The sequence below is a fragment of the Castanea sativa genome, chromosome 11, assembly GCF_040712315.1.
Source record: "Castanea sativa cultivar Marrone di Chiusa Pesio chromosome 11, ASM4071231v1".
Taxonomy (NCBI): Eukaryota; Viridiplantae; Streptophyta; class Magnoliopsida; order Fagales; family Fagaceae; genus Castanea; species Castanea sativa.
The window spans coordinates 55,633,047-55,656,687 of record NC_134023.1 but is presented as its reverse complement, the minus strand read 5'-3'; the positions used below and the strand labels follow the sequence as shown (position 1 = coordinate 55,656,687).

The following is a 23,641-nucleotide window of genomic DNA, read 5'->3' as shown; positions in this document are numbered from 1 at the left end:
TGAAAAATCAACAAACAATTCAGTGGAAAAAAAAAAATGGAACCAATGACGACACTTCATGCAAAGGCATGGAATAGATTAATTTGCTATTACCAATCTGGATTTTTTGGACACCCTTTCGATAATTGGCATGTTCAGTCTTTTAAAGAACAATTACTTTTTTTACTGAGTAACCCCATTATTCATTTTAAAGAAGCATAGTCATTAATTTGAAGGGGTTAAAGAAGCAACTCTAATATCACTGATCTTGATGTGATTATGAACTTTGCTTTCTCCTAGTTCTCACTTTTTTTTTTCTCACATTATTTGTTCTTAAATAAATGTATAAGCCCTCTATATGTGTACTCGGCCTAGCCCGACCTTAATGGGCTGGGTTTTACCCGACCCGATAAACAATAGGGTCAGCTTTGGATTTATAAAATAAAACCACGGATCCAGGTTAGGTATGAGTTTTTGCTAAACCCGAACATGACCCGCTTAATACAAAAATTACTAAAAAACACTATCTATATATATATATAGACATATATAGACACACACACACTAGCGTGAGCTGCACGTGCTTGCCTATGCATTGGGTATTTGTAAATACACCCTGAGCTTTGAAATTTAAAGTTGACAACTTATTTTAGTGTTAAATTTTCAATTTCCATCCCATTGTCTATATTAGAGTAAAAATTTAAAAGTGTAATGGACAACTAACCAATCCTTAAAATCCCATATTAATCTATGTTGTAAACCCAAAACTAGCAATACATTTAGTAAAAACAAGTCCTTAAAATCCTATAATAATCTATGTTGTAAATCCATAAGACCCCATAAAAGAAGAAGAAAACAAGATTCTAGCTGATCATTGATGAAATTTAAAACACCTTGACAAAGTATCACTACCAAATATGGTTTTTTTTTTTTTTAATATGAAATAAAAATGTAACCAAGAGTATCGTCTAACTACCAAATATAGTTAAACACATTCGCTACCAAGCACTATGTCTACCTTGTAATCATAGTTGACTTTAGCCAATGGTTATTTACAAAATCAAAAAACAAGGCATGTTTTCTAGCTAAATTCAACCACTCTAGAAACTAAGCTTTTAGATATAGCTCTATGCTAGAAGGTGATAGTATGTAGTACACATTCACATTCTAATGAGTTTGTTTACATCTCGAACCTTCAATAGCACAACACTATGATTTTCTACCATTGTGAACCACTTGATTTTATTGCACTTCATCTTCCACTCTTGTAGAAAACCAAACCTTAGTATCAAGCCAAGGAAGGGTGCTTCCACATCTAATGTGAGAGGAATCTCCTTGATCCTGCATAACCTCTGTGGTATGCTTCATACATCAACCTCTTCGCTACCTGTTCCAGCTCCTAGATTGGTTTTAACCAAAGCGACAGCCTAGAAAGGGGGAAAGAATTAGAGAGTTGAAGCTTTAAAGGTTAAGAGTAATAGCATGTTTGATTAATTCAAAAGTCAAGCAACACCTGACACCCATTCAAAAATTTATAAAATAATAAATAACATTTTTTCCCCTGTAAATGATAAAAATACTAGATTAATCTCCATTGTGTTAGTAATGACTGCAATAAACAGTTCTTTGAATCAAGAAACAATAACCACTTTTGGCCTTTCACAATACACAAGGATCTCAATAAGACGGGAAAACTTAAAAACAACAACAAAAATAATAATTACAGAATCAGAAAGCATGACAAACCTCATATGTGACAGCATCCCACAATTCGTCATTAGCAAGGATAAGATAAGAACCTCAAGGGAAGCATCAATCTTTTCCTCCTGCAAGTTCTATAAGGATGTCAGTAGCTAATTATTCACAATGCCAACTGAAAAAAAGAAGCATGAAAGGGGCACTCTTAACCAGACTAAATATACCAACCAAAGCTCTCTTAAAGAGAGACTTGTACTACTATTGACAGGTGTCAATAAACAATATTCCTCAAGCAGAAAGTTAATTCACACATGTAGGTACATTGAGAAATGCCAGTATAAATTTTGTACATTTTCAAATTAAAAAAGATTATTAGTACGTATAATTATTCTAGCACACACGAAGATAATTACGATGCAGGCATAATAATATCAGCAACTTCATTTGTTTTCCTTCTTAATAATAATAAATAAATAAAGGTGATCTTAAGTTTTCATTTGAATCACCATTTACCATAGTAATAAAGTAAACTTCCTTTACATAGTAAGCATCAAAAGTCAATGTTAAGAAAAACCCGCACCTAAAATTCTGGATCAGCAGCAACATATTACATCGAGAGTCTATCACCAAATGCACAAGAAAGAAAGAAAGAACTCCTTCAACTCTCCTAGTTGGTGTGGTATAATTTTATTCACCAAGACACATGCAATTTACTAAATCACCAAAAATCTTGAAAATTAATGTATGATGAGCCTAACAGCCCACATAACAAATTCACCAGCATTCCTTAATCCATTATGGCTCATTAGTTTGGTCTAGCTTGTGATCTAAAGAAACAAAAATAGTTGCAGAATCACAAGATGATAAACAAATGAGATAACAAGTTAGCAGAATAGGAAACACATAACATTTTAATTGAATCCTCTCGCATTAAAATTTTTTATATATTATATATTGTTTGCTACTCTCCATTATTAAATGGTCAATACATCATCTACAGTGGCACACTTATCAAAGAAACTCATACAATTAAATCAACAAAGTCTCTAAGATAATGAGAAACAAATCCTTGAAGAAATTTCACAGTAGCAACAAATAGCACTCAACTATTCAGAAGTGAATAAAAAAGAAATGACACAATTGAGTATTTTTCCTATAGCAAGACAGTCCTTTGGTGGTGGAAGTAGCTCCAAAAAAAATTGGAAATTTGGTAGTGTATCTCTTGACATAATTCAAAATGAATAAACTCAACTCAAGGGATCAGAATGCATTTTTTGTTTTATCCTTTTTTTGTTCTTTCCATTTGAATAGATAATGAGGGTCGATTTTTTTTGTTTGTTAAACATTACCTAAAGCATTCAAACACATATGTTGAAGTATTTTTATAGTTGATCAATCTTGATATAGGGTTGCATAGATGGAAGCTCCAAACTAATTTATTCTCTAAAAGCTAGTTTCAAAGTGGTCTGCATCACTTAAGTCCCAATATTGCTAGAAAAAACATTCACATGGATTATAAATCCAAACACAGAGAGATATGATTATATAGAGTGTTCCCCAAATAATAGAATGAGACAGAATAATTAGTTGATAAGGAATACCGTCATCCATTTCTTGGTGGGATAATGTCAGCAAAGATGGTTTAAACACGGTAAAAGCTGCTGATTCTAGTTTTTTTTTTTTTTTTTTGCCCCTATTTGCTTTCGGCTGGGATGGTAAAAATAATAATAAAGGCACATTAAACTTTAATTAATTCTTTAAATCATAAGAAATATATAACCATTCCATATCACATTAGACATCATACTATCATACGGCCTTTTCACTTCAAGTTATATAAAAGTCATGCAATTTTCTCTACATATTGGTAAACTTATAAAATCTTTAATCCCAAAACCATGGGGTTTGTATGAAAATACATAATTTTCAAATGGGTAAAATCAAGAACAATTACCATATGTGGAGCTATATAATTGGGCACAAATTTTCTCCCTAAACGTGACCATGAACTCATCTAAAAATTCATGCAAGACAAAAAAATTAGCTCATTAACAATAAAATAAGCTAATACACATCTATTTTTCTAAGATAAAATAATTTAAGTCAAACATTCGGACTCACTATAAAAATAAAATCTTGAAATGTCAAATGCCAAAATTTTAAGGAACTAATTTTAAAGCTCACACAACTCAGCATGAGATTTGATTCCGTGCACTGTGAATAATGGTCGATCACCCTGTCTCTAGTGTCAATCGCATTTGAGTTTCATCTAATTTTTCACCATTTCCATAGCTCAAAGAACAAAGTCTCCTATTTTAACAAATATGTGCTTTGAGGCACGTTGTTTCATTGCGCCTTTAATTGTGTTAACACCAAAAGTGAGAAACTTTTTCACATCTTGAACAAAGAGATGAGCAAGAAAGAAATATAGGATAGGAAAAGAAATACACATTATAACAATAATTTGAGGAGAGAAAGAAGAAGTACGCCATTGACATCTTAGAGATATTTATGAAGATCTTTTCCTCTGTGTTCTCTGGGGAATTTTGTGAAACATATATAGGACTGGGGTGTTAATTTGGAGGGTTCCCTGGGTTAATCAAGAATTGCAAACTGTGTACCAAAATCTTTGGGCTATAAATATAAAAATGGAACCACCCGTTGGTTCATATTACTCTACTATTTCTTCACAGATCAGCAATGGAACCATGGCAAAGCTAGAAGGAAGTGAAATTGAATGACAAAACTTTAGGCAAAATTCAAATACCAACACAAATTAGAGAAGGATATCTAAAACAAGAATGAAAAACCCACTGAAATTTCAGAGAATTGGGTTTTGGCGAAATTCCCAGCCTTGAGACACTACCAGTTTTGTGAAATCAGTACCTCAGTATAATATACAAAAGAAAAAGAGAGATAGAAATCAATCAAACTATTAAGAAATTTAGAGATAGAAAATACCTGTCATGTGAGCTGAAAGAAAACCACCGAAGCCACAAATCAGTCCTCTGCTTTTCTATTTCCTTCTCTCAACCTTCAAAAAAACCATCATTAATATCTGGTGAAAGAAAATTGGCAATTTTGCCCCACTCGGTCTTGTTGCTTCATACGCTTGGCTGTGATCTTGGAAGGGACAGAAGAGGGTATGAGAAGTCTTGGGAGGGTCCTTTCCACACCAACCCATAACACATATCAAAAATCTGGAAGAAAGAAAGAAAGAAATAAATAAAAGCAAAGTATATAGAAGCAAAGAGGAAGAAAGCAAAAGATCATACCTTTCAACTCAAAGCCTTCCCTCACTCCGATCTACCCATCCCCCTTTGCTCTATTCAGATCGGCCGATATACCACCATAGACGTCCAAAAAAAGCCATCGGCAACCATGGCTTGCTCTCTCGGTCCAAAAATTCTCTAGATATTGAGAAAGAGTGAAAAATAGAGGTTGAGAGGCAGAGAGAGTTCCAGATTCCAGATCTCTCTCTCTCTCTCTCTGCCTTCTTTTTCTTTTCTTTTTTTATTTGGTTTTCACATTTCAGCCAAACGAACCATTTTGGCATCACAAAAAGACAAAAAACTATATATCAAACCAAAAAAACCAGGCATTGCCCTCTTTTTATATTGTTAATAGCAATAGAAATAGATATACACACACTTATACACACGCTTTCCTCTCCCTCTCGCTCACTCTCCTCTCCCACTGACTCTCACTCTCCTCTCCTCTGACCACCACAGCCACAACGAAACCTCACTTACTCTCCTCTCTTCTCACCACCACAGCCCCAACCAAGCCCCGAAAACAAGATCCAAGAAAAAACATTCTTCACCGACGAATCATCTCAAGTCCTCGCCGCCGACAAGTCAAAACTCTCACTATCGCCGATCCCACACCGCTCCGCCAACAGCAATCGCCGATCTGACAATTTGTTAGGTTCTTTTTTCTTTTGTGTTTTGTTGGTGGGTTTTTTTAGATTTGCTACTGGGTTTACAAAATTTCTGGGATTTGTTGGATTTCGGGTATGGATTGGTTTGTTAGATGATTTAGATTTTGGCATCCGTTTAGATGGCAAGAAAATAGTCAAGAAAATGTTGTAATGATATCTATGATTTGTGTTTGCGATTTCGGGATTTTTGTGTTTGTGGGTTTGAGTTTGTGAATCATGATGAGGCTGTGTTTGTGATTCTGACAGAGTGTTTGTGAATTGTGATTCTGGGCTGGACGGGGCTCGCCGGGCCCACGGGACCCAACGGGTGGGTCTGGGTGCAAATAAAAAAACCAGTTTATTAGATGGGCCGGATTCGGATATAGACCCGAGGGTTGGGTTTCGGGTATAAAGAAACCCGGTCTGAAACCCGGTCCGTTGTCATATTTAATTGTGCATAATTATTGGATGTATTAGTCCTAACGTTACATATTCCACTAAGCATTTAAATAAAAATAACTTTATAGTTTTTCAAAAAGCAATCAAAGCAAGACTTTCAAGAAATTATGCAGAATGTGTAGGAGTGTAATTATCATCAAAAAGTAATTAGAGCAGGACTTTGAGGAAATTACGCAGAATGGGTAGCAGTTTTAAAATTTTTTTTTGAACGTACTTAGTGTATAAAATTGTGGTTCTAAGATTTATTAGTATATATTATGATTTATTCTTTTGTGATTTGGACTTGATGGTGGTCTGAAGATAGGTATGCGTTATTTCCCTTGTAATCTGCTTGTGTTTATTTCCCTTACGTAATCTTGTGTCCTCGGTGCTAATGGCGGACTGTTCTGCTGAAATGAATACACAACATGATGATGCAATGCAGGAATATCCTGAAAGATATATGGCTGATAGAGATTGGGACTTTGCTTTCATCCTAGAAAAGTTGCGAGATTCAAAATGTTCTCTTCTCCTTGAAAGATTCTTCGACTCAAACACCCTTCTTCATGTTGCAGCAAGCGTAGGCCATGATCAGATTGTAGAAGCGATCCTCTCTAAAGAACAGTGCCAAGAACTTTTAACGGCAAAGAACTCCAGTGGCGACCTTCCTCTTCATGTAACTGCGAATGCTGGGCATCTGGACCTTCCTCTTCATGTAACTGCGAATGCTGGGCATCTGCCTATAGTTCAACAGTTGCTCAATTCGTCTTACCAGTGCCAAGAACTTTTAATGGCCAAGAACTCCAGTGGCAACCTTCCTCTTCATGTAGCTGTGAATGCTGGGCATCTGCCTATAGTTCAATAGCTGCTCAAGTCGCCTTCTTGTAGCTGTAAACTACTAAAGGAGAAAAATAACGAGGGGAAAACTCCTCTGCACCTGGCCTTGATTAAAGAATGTAGTTGTTTAGAAGACGAGCACTTTGAGGTGGCCGATTTTTTAAAGGATACAGTTCGCGAAGCTGAAGATGGGGGAGCTTATGGAATTCGAGTCTGGATTTGGTAAGTCAACACCCGGATATAAGGCTTGTTTGGTACTATTATTTAAATAATAATTTCTAGTATTAAACACCACAATATGTATTTTTGTAACACTTTTTACTTACACATATTTTCACAACACTTAAATAACGAATCTCTTATCAAACGGCCAGACACACTGACATTTTTGGTTTTTAATTCGCAAAACGGACATAATTTCCTACTTCAATGTCTTATATTTATTATATACTGGGTAAACAGGGGCGGAGCCACTAGCCCCCCAAAATTTTTCAAATTTCCTCTAGAGTTGGTAAAAAAATTACATTGGCCCCCTCAAAGTTAAGATCCGGACCCCCCCAGATTTTTAGTCCAATAAAATTTCAAACTCAACAAAAAAAACTTGGCCCACAAATCTAGCTGTTTATAGCCTTATTCAATTAATTACCACAAATCTTGGTCCACATCCAGCCCTATCAGCCAGGGCTAGTCCCAATTGCCAAACCAAACAAAATTATCATTTTCTAACCATTGCACTTCCAGCCCAGCCCGAATCCAAAGTCTAAAATACCTAATTAAACGCAAGCAAAAACATTCAATCCTCACCGTCTAAAAGAAATCAATCCTCACAGTCTAAACAATTAAAAGAGAGAACAAACAAATGAACAATCAATCTTCACGCCTCAACCTCACCTTACCCCTCTGCCTGACCTTAGTTTTTTACCTTCTTAGTTCACGCCTCCAACTCAATAGTGTCACGCTCACCGGCTCACGCCTCTGCTGCCTGACTGCCTTAGAAACGCTGCTGCCTCCACCAGCTCACTGTGACGCCGCTGCCCTGCCTCAAGGTATCTCATTCATTCTTTACTTGACTTCTCTAATCTCTCTCTTTTTCTCTACAAGACTACAACTGAAGTGCAGGTGCTGAACTAAAATACTGATATTGTATCAGTATTTAGTTCAGCACCTATGATACTTGGATAGAAATATAAAAATAATAAAATATCAAGAGGTCAAGGATATGTTTCAATGTTTGTGATTTCCCTTTCCTAGCAAAGATATTTATACTTATCACTTTGTCCAAGTCTTTTGTCTTTTTGTGTTTGTTGTATTCTTTATTATTTGATCCATCATCCATTGACTTTAAGACTTAGACCAACCTTTTCTTTTCCCTTTTGGCTTCTGTGCGTGCTGTTTGTCTTGTCCCTTGAGTGGGGGCCAGGTGGGGCTTGTTGGCTAAGGCTGGCTTGCATTGTGTAACAAAAAGTAAATTATAAAATAAAAAAAATAAAAAAATCTATGGAAGGAAATTGAAATAGTGGGCCATGAGTCCGTCACAGAGCTAAGTATTTGGTTAATTGGTTTATGTTGTTTGTTTTATTGTCTGTACTTTTAATTGATTTGTTTTATTATCTGTCTCTCCCAAGTTAGTTTATTATTTGTTGAATTGATTTTTTTTGGGATTAAAATTTGGTGTCAAATAATGAGCAAACGACAAACAATTGATACGTTCTTTAAGAAAAAGATATTAGTCATTCAGAACTTAGGACTTCTGTAGAAACAAATATTGATACTTCAATGCCTAATAAGCGTCCCTCCAAATGTTCAAGAATTGAATCTAAAGAGATAAACCGTGATCCAGGATCACGTAAACAAATATATGAATTCCCTGTCAACAAACAAGATGAAATTCGACGTGTTTATCTCATAGCCGGTCCATATCAACCTGAAGACATAAAGTATCCATACAAAGGACCGGAAAATCATCGCCGGTGTTTACAACCCAGCCCCCCCCCCCCCAAGTAATTATTCCTGGCTACGCCCCTGTGGGTAAACTTTGTAATTAGGTTATCTTATTTTGTTAGCTGAATGAATGGTATGTGCAATGCAACGAAATTTCGATCTCTTGATTACAGGAAGAATTTTACCTTTTATTTAATTTTCATGTAATTTCGATAGAAATACAATAAAAAAATTCATATAATAAAATCTAAATCTACAAAAAGACTAAGAAAATGAGTTAATGAAATGTTGCTTGAGTTAGTAAAATTTCAACCAGAATTCAGAATTGATCTAAGTGACGCTGAAATGAAACCAGATTACGATTCTGAGAGGAAGAAACATGGTCACTATCCGATGAGGATGTACGGAAGCAGAATTGTTAGTGACGCTAAAATAAGGGAAGCTTTCTCTAACTCAAGCAAATTTGAGCTGGAGAGATGTCTCTAGAAGTCAAAAGACGAAGTTACAAGTATGGATCCTAATGCCAAATAGAGAGGAGACTTGCGTTCCTCATTTGGATAAAAGGACACCTCTAGACATTTCTCAACCAAGAACTTGGCCACCTTATTGTACTCGGCTTTCAAAGCCAAATTAGGACCCACTTGGAATTTTTTTTATCAAGGCGAGGTGCAAAGGAGTATTCTCCTCCTTATTTTTCTCCATTAGTGTTACACTGGCAGCTAAGAGTTCCACTATTTCCATATTCCCAGCACTTGCAGCTACATGAAGAGGAAGATCGCCATTGGAGTTCTTTTCCGTGACAAATGTTTTGCATAGTTCGATTTCTAGGATTTATTGTACAAATTGTTTATTGTCTGAGCTTGCAGCAGCAAGATGAAGGATTGTATTTAATTCGGGGGTTTTGCCCGAGAGAGGAGAATGTTCCGTATCTTGAGCTTTATTTTTTATGACATCAATATCCTTACTCTTCGCAATAGATGTGTTTGTTTCAGCGGATAATTTAGTTTCTTAAATAATATCTGTGGACTTGGTCGTGTTTCTCAACAAAAAAAAAAAAAAAAAAAATTAATTACTCATGGTGCAGCGTAATTAACAATCAACTGCAAATTCAATAAGCATTGTATATATCTCTAAAAAAAATAAGCATTGTTCAAGAGTGCACCGCCAGGGAGCTTAATTACTAGCGATTGATTGGATGATGGATGGATACATGCCTCTTTTTCAAAATGCACAAACAATGATGACTTCCTAGGTCATTGACACAAGTTTTTTTGCTCGTAGAATTGTTATTGCCCTCTATGCATTTGCATTAGTCAAAATCTCTGTGGTGGTAATAAAGCCCATCTTAAGTAACTTAGATGTATAATCGAAAGCAACATGCATATTATTGACACAAAAGGAAAATGAAACGTAAACCCATATATGGCAGTAATTAATAAAGCCCATCTTTAGGTAATTAGACGTATAATCAAAAGCAATGGCATGAATATTATTGACACGGAAGGAAAATGAAAGGTACTTCCAAAAATAATGTAAAAACACAAAGAAAAGGGCTAACTATAAACTATATTGGTTGAAGTTTCTTATAATTGTTAATATATAAAATACAAATTATCTAGCTAAGGTAGGTAAAATCTTTGAGTCTGAGTCATGCCAAAAGGATATGGAATTTGAATTTCTACACCTCCACAACTATTCAGGCAATTAGGTAGGGCTGATTCATATGCCACAGATTAGGCTGAAGTTACTGATAATAACGCACTAATCCATGCATGTGACTTGCATAACAGCATAAGCATATTGTCAAAACCCATAGCCCCCAATATTTCTAAGAATAGGAGATTACTGTGTTTGTGCATGAATTACAAACTTCCTATATGTTTTGTAGTATGAGTCCATGCATGTTGCATAAGCCAACACAACCAGCGAATGAACTTAATTAAATTAACACTTAAGTCCATTGCGACGCTATAATGAGTTACATCTCAAATTAATGGGAAAAAAAAAAAGAGTTACATCTCAAATGAAATCCTATCAACTCCCATGCTTAATTTTGTATGTCTTATTATTATTATTATTATTTTTTTTTTTTTTTGTGCAAATATATTCCTTTTTTATCTGAGCAAATAATATTAACACAGTAAAAGCCTAAAATTAGTGCCAAAAAATATAGTATTTAAATTCAAAAAGGAATTAATGCAAAACTCCTTATTTGCACCTTTCAATAGTAACATGCCACTTTAGCATATTATAATTCAATGAATAAAGACAAACTACGTAGAATACTTACTCATAAAAAACTCATCCTCTTGCAATTCACAAACAATTTAACGGAAATATCTTTAGTTTAAATCATTTCAATCTCAAGCGACTGTAGTCCCACATTATTTTTCTTTGAAAATAGTGTCGCAAAGCTGTCCCATGCTACCCTTGGTGTGTTTGCACGCCCGTCTAATGTACTCCAGCATCTCTTCCTTGACACTTGTCTTAATTGCAAACATAGCATTCCGAGTTTTAATCTTCCACTTCCACAATGCTTCAGCATTCTCAGGAGGTGTGGTTTTGCCACCAACCACAATCTCCCACATATCTTGGCCTCGCAAGTATGACTCCATGCAAGTCGACCATGTGTTGTAATTCTGGTTGTTGAGCCTTCTAATGCTACCAATAACTTGGAGGTCTGCCATCACGGCTTAGCGAAATCTCTCACACAATCGAGTAAGGTTATTCCTAGTTCACAAGCTTCACAATTCTAGATTGTATACGAGCAAAATGAGCACCTCCAAATATACTCATAGACAACACAAACACAGTCTTTGATCTCCTTGTTCTGATACCAGATTGTTGAACTAATGGAAGCTCTAATACTAAATTGCTGAACAAAAAGAGCACAACATGAAACAGAACAAACAACCTTTTATTTCAAAATAATGATAACACGCTTGTACATAGACACAATCTACATTCACTTAGACACACACGCCAACTTATATACTTAATGGACACCACTCCACCATACACACTTCACTTTGTAAGACACATGGATTCTCTTAACAAAGGCTTGGTGATTATGCTAAAATACAGGTGGGAACTCCTTGGCTCCTATTTATACTTGCTGGAGGTCAGTTAAGTAATCGACATTATTGAAGCTCCTAGCTGGCATCATTTATTTTCTATCAGTTTCTACAAGTTTTCAATTTCTGTACTTCTCCCCTTTTCTTATTTCTTTCTCAAGGCAGCTTCTAGAACTCTAGGCAAATTGTGGCTGAAATTTAATCGTCAAGGGGAGCTTTTAGACGAAGTACGAGAAGTGTTTTGAAGATATTTCCGGAGTGAGCAAGAGAGAGAAAACCCTACTATATTCTTCACGGAAAACTTAAAAAGAAGTGTTCTCATGGAAAACTTAGCCAATGATCTACCTATTGGGACTATATTCTTCAAATGCAGAATACTCACGGTTAAATTGGATCCAACAACTTCTTATCCTATCCTACAACTTCAAGATGGGAGGGCTATTAAAGCCAACGCATAAATCTAAAGTAACTTATTTAGCTTGACCATGATTGTTGAATGGCATGTAAAAGTAATTGCACGCGTTGGTAAATCATGTATGGAAAACTTTTTTTTTTAGTTACAATATACTGTCAATCCTGTAAGTCGAACCATTTTTTCTTAGATCTCCAAACACTTAGTCCATGGGAATTGCCAATTAAGCTACAAAGCATTTGGCCTTATATGGCAAACTTAGTTTGATTGAAAAAGAAAAGAAAAGAAAAAAACAGAGAGAAAAAAAACGAAGAAAAAGAAAGAAAAGATAGAATCAGCGTGACATATTACAACATTAAAAATAATAATAAATAAATGGCAAAGGTAGCTAATCCCATTCATATGAAATTTTGGTTACAATCAAAAACTCAAAATAATCTACAAAATAATTATCAAATGAATTATAAAAAACTTTCTAGTCATTGTTTTACTATGTAACTAAGGTTGATTTATATATATATAAAATAAAAACTAAGATTGATTCTTAAAACCTATATATGACTTAAAAATATAATCTATTGTTCAAAATCTACCAAGAGTGATAAGAAAAAGCATAATTTCCCGACTGGAGGAGCCGAGTTTTGCTAAGGCATTAAAAAGGTTAAATTTCAATAATGAATAATGTTAGTGTCTTCAAATGAAACTCTTTATCAAATACCTACAACCATTGACAATGGAAAATGGGGGTTAAAATACTATTTTCTTAAGCCTCAACAGTGTGGCAGCTAGTCACTTGGTTCTTGTCCACCATTTCCTTTCTTATCCTTCCTAATGAAGATGACTTACTGCCCATGTAAAAAAAATATAAAAAAGTAATTAGAAAATCCATCTTCAAGTCTCGTGAAGATTATCCCAAGCTAAATCGTCATAAGACAAAGCAACATTGGAATTGAAACTCAATCTTCCTCTGGTTCATTCTCTACATATCTGAAACAATAAATAGCACAAATTAGGAAAGAAATTTCATGTCTTCTTCAATTTATATATTGTCTCTATTTGTTTTTGAAGAAAAGGGGGGAAAATCTCATTACATAAATGAAATCCATTTCTCATGACATTGATGGTAACAAAGAATTATTAAAGGAAAACTTAGATACAAGAAAAAAAAAAAATGTCTAATAATTGTATTGTATCTAAATAATGAAGTTGTACAATATGTGGTTAATACAAAATGGAACAAGCATTTAAATGGGTAAGATGCAGTCAGTTAAATACTTTCAAAGTAATCATTTATAGAACATATAAAAAGAAAACAAAATGCATATGCTCTGTAATTTTTTTTTTCAAAGTAATCAATAATGGTTTGTAATTGACCTTCAAATCAAGTCAAAAGATTGCAATGGAAAACTTGTAGGAAGGGGTAGATGGGCAAAAATCAAAGACCAGATTTCCAAATTAAAGATAACTTGCCACATCTATGATAGTAAGTATATTAGTATAATGACAGTAGGCTTTATGAATTCTTTTTTCCCAATTACCAAGGTAACTTAGCAAAGGATAAACATGAAGAACAAGAAGAATCTTAAGAGATTACTAACTTAGGATTCCATGCTAGAAAGTTTGCAAAGAAAATGCACATAAAATCATGTAAATTCAAGGGAAAAGAAACATCTAGTTCGTACTTACAATGAACTAAACTAATAGTTCTTGGTAGTGTAAATTTTACCCATGTGGTAATTTATAAGCCTCTCTCTCTCTCTCTCTCATATGTTAGATACACAACTGCCCCTAATATGGAGTTTTCAAGACCTTATAATGCTAAAATGTGAGATAAGGCAGGATCAATGTTATCTTAATAAGACCTACAAAAATAAAATTTGTGTTAATAAGTATTGCATTGAAAGAGATCTCAAATAAATATCTCAACCAAGAGGATTTAACAACTCCACTTTAAATTTGTAATCTAATTACATATAGGCCAGCTATTTAATACCAAGTTAAGGTCATCAATTCCTAAAAATTAAAAAAAGAAAAGAAAAGAAAACATCATCAAAAATGCTGAATGCTTAAAAATAACTTTGCCTAATTGGGCCTTAGAGCATCCACAGCAGTGGAGCTAAAAATTTAGCTTTTTAGCTCCACAAAAAGTTACTTTATTTATTTTACCTATTCACTTTACAAAACATGCTGCAGCAGTAGATCTATTTTAGCTTTCAAAATAATAAAATAATATAAACATCGCAATAAAATAATATATCTACTATAATAAAATAATATATTCAATACAATAAAATAATATATCCACTACAATAAACAACAATCATAAAGATGTACTCTTGAAGTACAAATTAATAAATTAATTATATATATATATATATATATATATATATATATATATATATATATATATATGGTACAGTCGTAATTGACAATCAACTGCAAACTCAATAAGCATTTTTCAAGAATGCACCAAAATATATATTAGTAATTAAAGGGTTGTATTTAATACATACAAATTGTTTTACGCAACCAAAAATACCTATAAAACGATGATTTAAAGTCACAATTTTAGTTAGTTTTTGGAGTATATATAATATTGTGTAAAATAGTATATACACAACAAGAATTTTCCATAATTAAATATACTTACCAATGGCGAGCTTAATTGCTAGATTAGATGATGGATGGACACATGCCCCTCCGTCATCAAAATGGTACCCCACGCTGCACAAACAATAATAACTTCCTGGGTCATTAACACAATTGGTGTTTTTGCCGGTGCAGTTGTTATTGCCCTCTTTGCATTCGTCAATATCTGGTGGTAATAAAGCCCATATTTAAGTAACTTTGAAGAAATATAAATACAAGCAAGGGTTATAAGAAAGATCGTGAACACAATTTTTATATCACAATTCTGGTATAGTTAGTGAAAGTGATTCTCTGCCACTTATAGTTGACTATATCAAAATTATACAAGAAGAATACCTTGGCAACCGTCTTTATGGTATGGGTTCCCACGGTAACCATCCAAGCAGAGGCAAAAGTATCCTCCATTTTCGGAACCCGTACAAGTGCTATTCCCTCCACATGAATAATTCTGTGTGTTCACAGTACATGTTTCATTACCGACCGCCCATGTTTGATTTCCGACAGCCCAATCAAGAACCATTGGCATCTTTTCTGGAAGATTTTGAAGGGAATCAGTTGAGAAATCGAACTTGTCCTTTTGCACAATAAAGGAATAGCTGCATGGATTAAAATTCCATACTTTTAAATGACTATTAAAGCTATGTGCTTCCAATGTAATATTTTTCATTCCTTTTGGAATTTCCGTCTGGCAGCACCCGATCCCAGAGCAAGAGCCATTGACCACGTTGCTAGCGTCTACACATACCGACGTGCAGCCTCGGGAGAAAGATTCATTGTTCTTAAAACCATCATGGTATGCGTAAGTGTCACACCCAACGGCCATGAACATGTTTTGAGTGTCAGAAATTGTGAAATAAAGTGACCAGAGAGTGGGGTGATTGCTATTATTCACAAGTGCACCAGTGTTGTTGTAACAGTCCCTGGCTGTATAGGCCAAGATCTCTATATTGTGGTCTTCGATGGAAATGTTTTTAACAATGACATTCCCATACATAGGTTGGCTTGTCGAGTTATCACAAGTGATGGAAAAACTTTCATCTAGGTAACATCCTTGATTCATTCCAAAAGGATATGGAATTTCTACACCTCCACAACTGTTCTGACAATTAGGTAGGGCTGATGGATATGATAGTACAGCTGAGGCTGTAGTAGTCACTGATAATAACACAGCAACCCATGTGACTTGCAAAAGCATCTTGTGGAATTGGAAACCCATACAGCACCCAATATTTTGTGGGAAGAGGAGTTTACTGTGTTTCTGTACAAAACAAATTCCTATATATAGATGCTAATTTTATTTATTTATTTATTTATTTTATGACAGAGCTCATGTCTAGTGCAGTACACAGTGGGATTTTAGTAGATGCTGGAATTTTATGTGCATTAGAAAATTAAGATTGACCCGTTCAAATCATATACCGGACGTTACTTACATTTGTATAATATTTGCCACAGTTATCTATGATGTCAAGTTCTAGAGTCCATGATGCTGAGACTTTGATAAAGTCATCAGAACGAGTCAATGACTAAATGGACTGAATCAATAATACAATGAAGGTGGACTTTGAGACACCAGCCTCCCCATATATATTTAACTAAAAAAGAACAAAGCGGTGAAGTCAATTGCAGACACCTCCATTTCCTCAAAAAAAAAAAAAAAAAAAAAAAAAATTGCAGACACCCCCTTAGTTACATCTCAATTCTCAAGTAACTCAAATGAGAAAATAGTATTAATCAGACAAAAAGCTTCATCAGTTATAACCATCAAATATCAAGTGCCTTATAGCATATATATAGTGGCGTTACTCATTTTGAATTCCACCATCAATGTCCATTATTTAACTATCGAATTATTAACATATTAACATAGGCACAAGTAAAACAAAATTATAACCAGCAGCTGCTCCTGTGATTGTTACACTCAAAATATACAAAACAGGTTTTTTCTTTTTTCTTTAAATTATTGAAAGCACTTCAGCTCAGTATTATGAGTTTTGGACATTCCCAAAATTATAATCTCATAATAATACAATTAATTACATTAAATGATATGCAACTTTGTATAAATCGCAATCTCTCAACAACATAAATATATTCTTTAAGACTACTTGTTCAAATTTTAATTGGTCTACGCAGTCTTGGAGATTAAGCCAAGGCCGAGCTGCCAAAGTCGCTGACGTATAATGATTGAACCTCTCAGTCTTGGAGACTAGGCCAAGGCCACCAAACTGCCATAGTCCCTTGTGTATAATGATTGGACCTTTATCTCTCTCTTTCTATGGGTTGCGCAAGTTCCAGTAACGCTTGATGTAACTTTAAAAAATATTACACCACTTAATAATTTGTTATTGAATTTATATTTCAAAAATTCAACTTGTAGATTCATGTTCTATATATTTTTAACATACATATAAATTTTCATGTCAATCGAATGCTATTTACCATTTGATCTATAAACTCATCTTTTATACATTATTTTAAGTTACAATTGAATTTAAAAAATTAATTGATAACACAACTATTAATCTTTAATTACCTTGAAATTTTGCAAGTATGTAGAATATACAAAGATATTGTAATCTAACAATGATAACTTTTAAGAAATAAATTCAATAACAAATTATTAAGTGTTGTAATATTGTTTAGAGTTACACTAAGTGTGTAACTTGAACTCATCCCTCCTTATATATAAAAGTTATAACTAACATATATGTCTCCAATCAAGTGTGAAGACAATAAGATACACGTTATATACGCCCACACATTATATGCAAGACCATTCTACATAATAAAATAAAATAAAACACCGGCACTCTTGTGAATACAAAATGGCATTTTAATATTACCTATAAAATAACATAAGCATTATATTGTGTGTTTTTTTTTTTTAATGATTTTTATAATCCTTGTTATAATTTCTTCATTGTCGAAATTTCACTTGATTCTCATGTAATGAATTTTAGTAATTAAAAAAAATCCCATGTACAATATGTGTCAATTTTTGTCAAACTTATAAAATGATCAAATTATAATCATTTTAAGTCATATTGTAAGTTTGTAACCATTTGTGCATCTAAAATTTAGAGTTCAACTTTAAATGATATTCTATATTCCACTTATAATATATTTTTTAAATCCTATATTTCTCTTATAACTTTTTTCCAAAATGGCATTTTAATATTACCTATAAAATAACATAAGCATTATATTGTGTGTTTTTTTTTTAATGATTTTTATAATCCTTGTTATAATTTCTTCATTGTCGAAATTTCACTTGATTCTCATGTAATGAATTTTAGTAATTAAAAAAAATCCCATGTACAATATGTGTCAATTTTTGTCAAACTTATAAAATGATCAAATTATAATCATTTTAAGTCATATTGTAAGTTTGTAACCATTTGTGCATCTAAAATTTAGAGTTCAACTTTAAATGATATTCTATATTCCACTTATAATATATTTTTTAAATCCTATATTTCTCTTATAACTTTTTTCCAAAATGGCATTTTAATATTACCTATAAAATAACATAAGCATTATATTGTGTGTTTTTTTTTTTTTAATGATTTTTATAATCCTTGTTATAATTTCTTCATTGTCGAAATTTCACTTGATTCTCATGTAATGAATTTTAGTAATTAAAAAAAATCCCATGTACAATATGTGTCAATTTTTGTCAAACTTATAAAATGATCAAATTATAATCATTTTAAGTCATATTGTAAGTTTGTAACCATTTGTGCATCTAAAATTTAGAGTTCAACTTTAAATGATATTCTATATTCCACTTATAATATATTTTTTAAATCCTATATTTCTCTTATAACTTTTTTCCATTACAAAACATTGATAAAATATGGAAAAAAAAATTATATTATATAACTAAATTTGATATAAAAAAATATTTAAAGAAAACACCAAAAAAATAAAAAAATAAAAAAAAACGTGAGGGAGTAATTTTCTCCTCTGGCCTGCTCCTTACAATTAATATATATATATATATATATATATATATATATATATAATTTTAAATAGAATTCATTATCAAATGAATGTTTTTGTAGGGTACACGTACGTATATTTGTATGTATAGAGAGGACATGAACAAGTTGTTCCAGTATTTTAGTAACCGTTTCTCAAAAAAAGTATTTTAGTAACCAAAAAAAAAAAAAAAAAATTCATGAGTCTAGTAACTACGTACTCTTATAAAGACCTAAAATTTATTTAATGTGTTAGTTGGTAAACATTTTCCTTTCAAGATGATGCCAGCCTCCGTGAACTGTGATGGAATTAAAACCACATGAATTGATGACATTTTCTAAACCCATGTCTAGGTCTTTTGTTGGGGTGGCAAAATCAACCCAAACTCATTTACCCACCCAAACTCACCCATTTAAATAAGACCCAAACCTATCAAATTATTAATTGAGTTAAATAAGTTTTAACCAAATTAAACCTAATTAACATGAATTTTTATTGGGTTTTAACTGGGTACCCAATTAAACCCAATTATGACAAAGTATTATTTTTATAAATCACCTAATTCTAAAATACCCGAAAACCACAACCGTACACCCTTGGTGCGTTGATCACTTTATAAGTATAAGTGTTTGTGAGGTGTGGAGGGCAAAGACCAGGGTTCAAGACTCTAGGAGAAAGTTTCATACACATATATACTTAGATTAGGTTAGAGTATAATTTCTATCTTGTAAAAAAAAAATAATAAATAAAAAAAACTCCAAAACCACTAAAAAGACCAAAATACATGTTAACCCTAAAAAATTACCAAAATACCTCCTAAACCTAAAAAATGACATAAATACTCCCGAAACCTAATTAAATTTATAACCAATCAAATTTGGAGATATTAATAACAAGTGTGCTAGTGTGTGGTTTTTTTGTTTTCTTTTATTGAGAAATGCTAGTGTGTGATTAATTTAACTAAAAAAACCTTAATAATTGTCAAATTATTATCATGATGACTTATGTGCTAACGCCAGATATTGTTGTTGTGATATTGATATTGATATTGTTCCACTACCATGAAATTGTGCTTCATCTTCTTTCAGTGGAAAAGCTAATTTCTATATCCTTGTTGAAGATATTTTCAACACCACATAAAGAAGCGTTTATTATATATTTTTATGTACTAGGGGCAAAATTCCTCTCTATCTCTCAAGTGACAAGCAATCACTCCATGCATTAATCTGAGTTACAAGTTTCTTAATATTCTTGTGACTAAGGAATAAAGAATTGATGAACTTTTCTTACGCGGTATGACCGTTGTAGTTTTCATTGATGTCCTAGTGAGATATTTAATTTAATTAAGCGTGTTGAACTTTTCACTGAGCTATTTAATTTAACGTGTTAAGAGGATATATAAATTGTATTTTTAATAAGAGACTTAAATCGAATCATGCTTACATTGAATCAAATTCGTGTCTTTTTAATGAATCTATAGTATCTATCATTGAAAAAAAAAATTATATTTAATAAATCCATCTTCAATTTTGGTTCATATCAAGTTTGGGACTTATAAAAAGGTAAGGAAGTTTCATTTATTCAATTATGATAACGTTGTTTCAAGGGAAACCAAGAGCTAGTATATATGAAATTCCACTAGGAAGAAAAAAAGAAGAGAAGAAAGAGAGCTAGTATTAAAAATGACAGTTGCCAAAATATTCCTCGCTCCTTCAACATACCTTAAATTATCATAGACTCCGTAAAGTCTAGTTACTGCCATGCACATCATGGGGTTTAGTGAAATTTTAAGGTACCACATATTGTTAAGGAAATTGATAGTTATCTGAAAAAGAAGGTAACTTTGAGGCATGTTAAAAACCATTTCTTTAAATTGATAATTGTCATAGCTAGTCAAAGGAGTTTGGTATCCAAATATATATATATATATATATATATATATATATATATCACACACTCATGTTCAAGTACACCACACACGCTAACATGTTCTGGAATGTACATAAATTTTCTAAGATAAAAAGTGTTCTAGAAAACATATGTGCATAAATTTTCAAAATTATTTTATTTATCAGTTTTTGTGCTACTTTATGGTTTCAAAAGAGTTTGTAAACTTTCAAGATGAAACCAGTCTTAAAACACAAATTCACACCCCTTCTCACGTATACAATCTACACAAAATATTTTAACAATTATTACCTGTTTTTTTAAAAAAAAAAACTTAATTAGCCAATGCAATTGAAGCAGAACATATAGGATAATTCCTTCTTTCTTTTCACGGTTCCTATATATCCTCTTTTAGTTGCTGACTTTGCCCTAGATAACTAGGTCATATACAGAGCATTTATAATCTAGTTGGGCATGAAAACAACCAATTTGACAGTGCTGACAGGTGTCCAATTGCAATATTCAAAGAATAGAGAAAATATATAAGGTGTATGGGACAAAAGATTTATGCTCTACTTTACCAAGACTAGTAAATTTACTACAAAAAGATTTACAAGTTGTCATTTCTTTTATTCTAATAAGTAATAACTGAACAAGATGTAGTTCTACGCCAACGGTGAAGATGGTGAGATGTTTCACTTACTAGCTAGTTGCTAATTGATTGAAGGAGATATGGTCATCAGTGACCACAATGCCTTTAAAGTTTGAGATAATATAAACCAGAATTTAAGTAAAAACTAAAAAACTATTGTATAATAATTATGATAGGAAAATGTACAATAGACTGATTGATTAGAATTTAGAAAGAACCACCCTCCAAAATCAAAAAGAAAAATTATTTGTTGACTAGAAAAATCAGCACCACCCTATAGCTAGCAAGTCAGTTTTCTATTTAATTTTGCACATGGTATAATTTTTTTTTAGGCGGTGGTATGGTATAATTATATTAGTAGAAATTGGGTTTATATCTCGATCAATAGTTAATTTCATGATGCAATTATAATGGAATTGCAAGATCTGATGTAGAAGTTTGAAAAGTAGAGAGGTAAAAATATTTTGATTTAAAGACTAAAATTAAAAGTGATTTTTAATTTTCAATCTCGTCCATTGATTTACTAGCATCAAATCTAGATCCAAGAGAAATATGGGTTGAAGTGATAGTCAATTAATATTTTGTGGTGTTTCATAGTGGTGATTCGAACCCCACGTCTTATAATATAGTAGGAATTACTCTAGGAATTATGAATATTTACTACCATTGAGACCACAACAAGTAACATGAAAATAGGAATGCTTTCAGAAAGTCATATGAACTAATGTAGCTTCATAAGATCAACCTTAGAGAACCTTTGAGAGGTTGCATACATGTAAAACTTCGATGAAAATAGGATTTTATATTTGTTATTCTAGTGCACTCATTCAATTGATCTTTGGATTACTCTTTCAATTGATCTTTGTTCTAGTGAGATATTTAATTTTATTTAACATGTAGAACTTTTCATTGAGCTATTTAATTTAACGTGTTGGGACAACAACTTGTATGTTTCATTGATGTTCTAGTGAGATATTTAATTTCATTTAACGTGTTGAACTTTTGATTGAGCTATTTAATTTAATGTGTTGGAACGACAAATTGTATTTTCCATTAATATTGATGATCCAGTGAGATATGTAATTTCAATTAATGTGTTGAACTTTCCACTGAACTATTTCAGTTAATGTGTTGGGATGACAAGTTGTGTTTTTCATTGATATTCCAATGAGATTTTTTTTTAGAGAGTTTCAACCTATGACATCTACTTCTGATGATGATATTCCAATGAGATATTTAATTTCATTTAACGTGTTGAAATTTCTACTAAGTTATTTAATATAATGTGTTGGGATGATAAGTTGTATTTTTTTTTAATGCTTCAGTGAGAGAGAGATATTCAATTTCATTTCACATGTTGAACTTTCTACTAAGCTATTTAAATTAATGTGTTGGGACGATAAGTTGCATTTATCATTGATGTTCCAATGGGATATTTAATTTCATTTAACTTGTTGAACTTTCCACTTGTTTATTTAATTTAATAACTAGTACTTTTCATTGAAGTTCCAATGAGAAAGCAACAAAGATAGGGATGGAAAGTTATTTTTTGACTCATGAGTCATGTCTTCAATTGGATATGAAGGTGCAGGGAACATCATGCCCAGCACCCACACCAAAGTTGTCCATATTGTCGGTGAGCCTTTTGCTATCGAACAAGGCCTTTTCCCCTTGAATAGCTTTTCAAATGGTTAATATATTCACAAAAAACATGTGATAGTAATTGATATTTTTTTGGTATTTCCAATAAAAATGTCCGGGTTTAAATTCTTTCCTCCAAATCCTACTATCAAATTATTATTATTATTATTATTATTATTATTATTATTATTATTAACTAGAAATTTAGGAGTAGGGGAATTTGAATCTTGAATGTCTCCATTAGAACTACTAGGAAGTGCCAGTTGAATTACATGCTCTTGACCCCATTGTCAAATTATCAAAAGAATGAAATAGTTAATAAATTCATGAGTTCCAATTAACTCAAATGTATATAAACAAAAAACTATTCTCATATAAGAGACTTAAATTCAAATCTTGCTTACACCAAAATTTAGTAAATTATAAAAATAAAAACAATAAATTAATAAAGAGGTACTTTCTTTATAAGAATCGCCATGCTCATACAATCGTACTTAAAAAAACTTGAAGTCCCTAAAGTGAGTGCAAGA

At 32.5% G+C, this 23,641-nt stretch overlaps 1 protein-coding gene and 1 long non-coding RNA gene across 2 annotated transcripts; both read right to left on the bottom strand.

The window, feature by feature from the left end:
• Positions 1-884: 884 nt before the first annotated feature.
• LOC142618047 (uncharacterized) lies at positions 885-6,094 on the bottom strand. Its single transcript, XR_012841140.1, has 4 exons — positions 4,953-6,094; positions 4,639-4,877; positions 1,726-1,814; positions 885-1,406 (listed from the first exon to the last, which is right to left on the bottom strand). It is a non-coding gene; the product is annotated as an uncharacterized LOC142618047 (long non-coding RNA).
• Positions 6,095-11,542: 5,448 nt separating this feature from the next.
• On the bottom strand, positions 11,543-16,163 carry LOC142616754 (wall-associated receptor kinase 2-like). Its single transcript, XM_075789542.1, has 3 exons — positions 15,284-16,163; positions 14,945-15,113; positions 11,543-11,687 (listed from the first exon to the last, which is right to left on the bottom strand). The coding sequence occupies exons 1-3, from the start codon at positions 16,161-16,163 to the stop codon at positions 11,543-11,545; spliced, it is 1,194 nt and encodes a 397-aa protein (XP_075645657.1).
• Between the last annotated feature and the right edge of the window lie 7,478 nt (positions 16,164-23,641).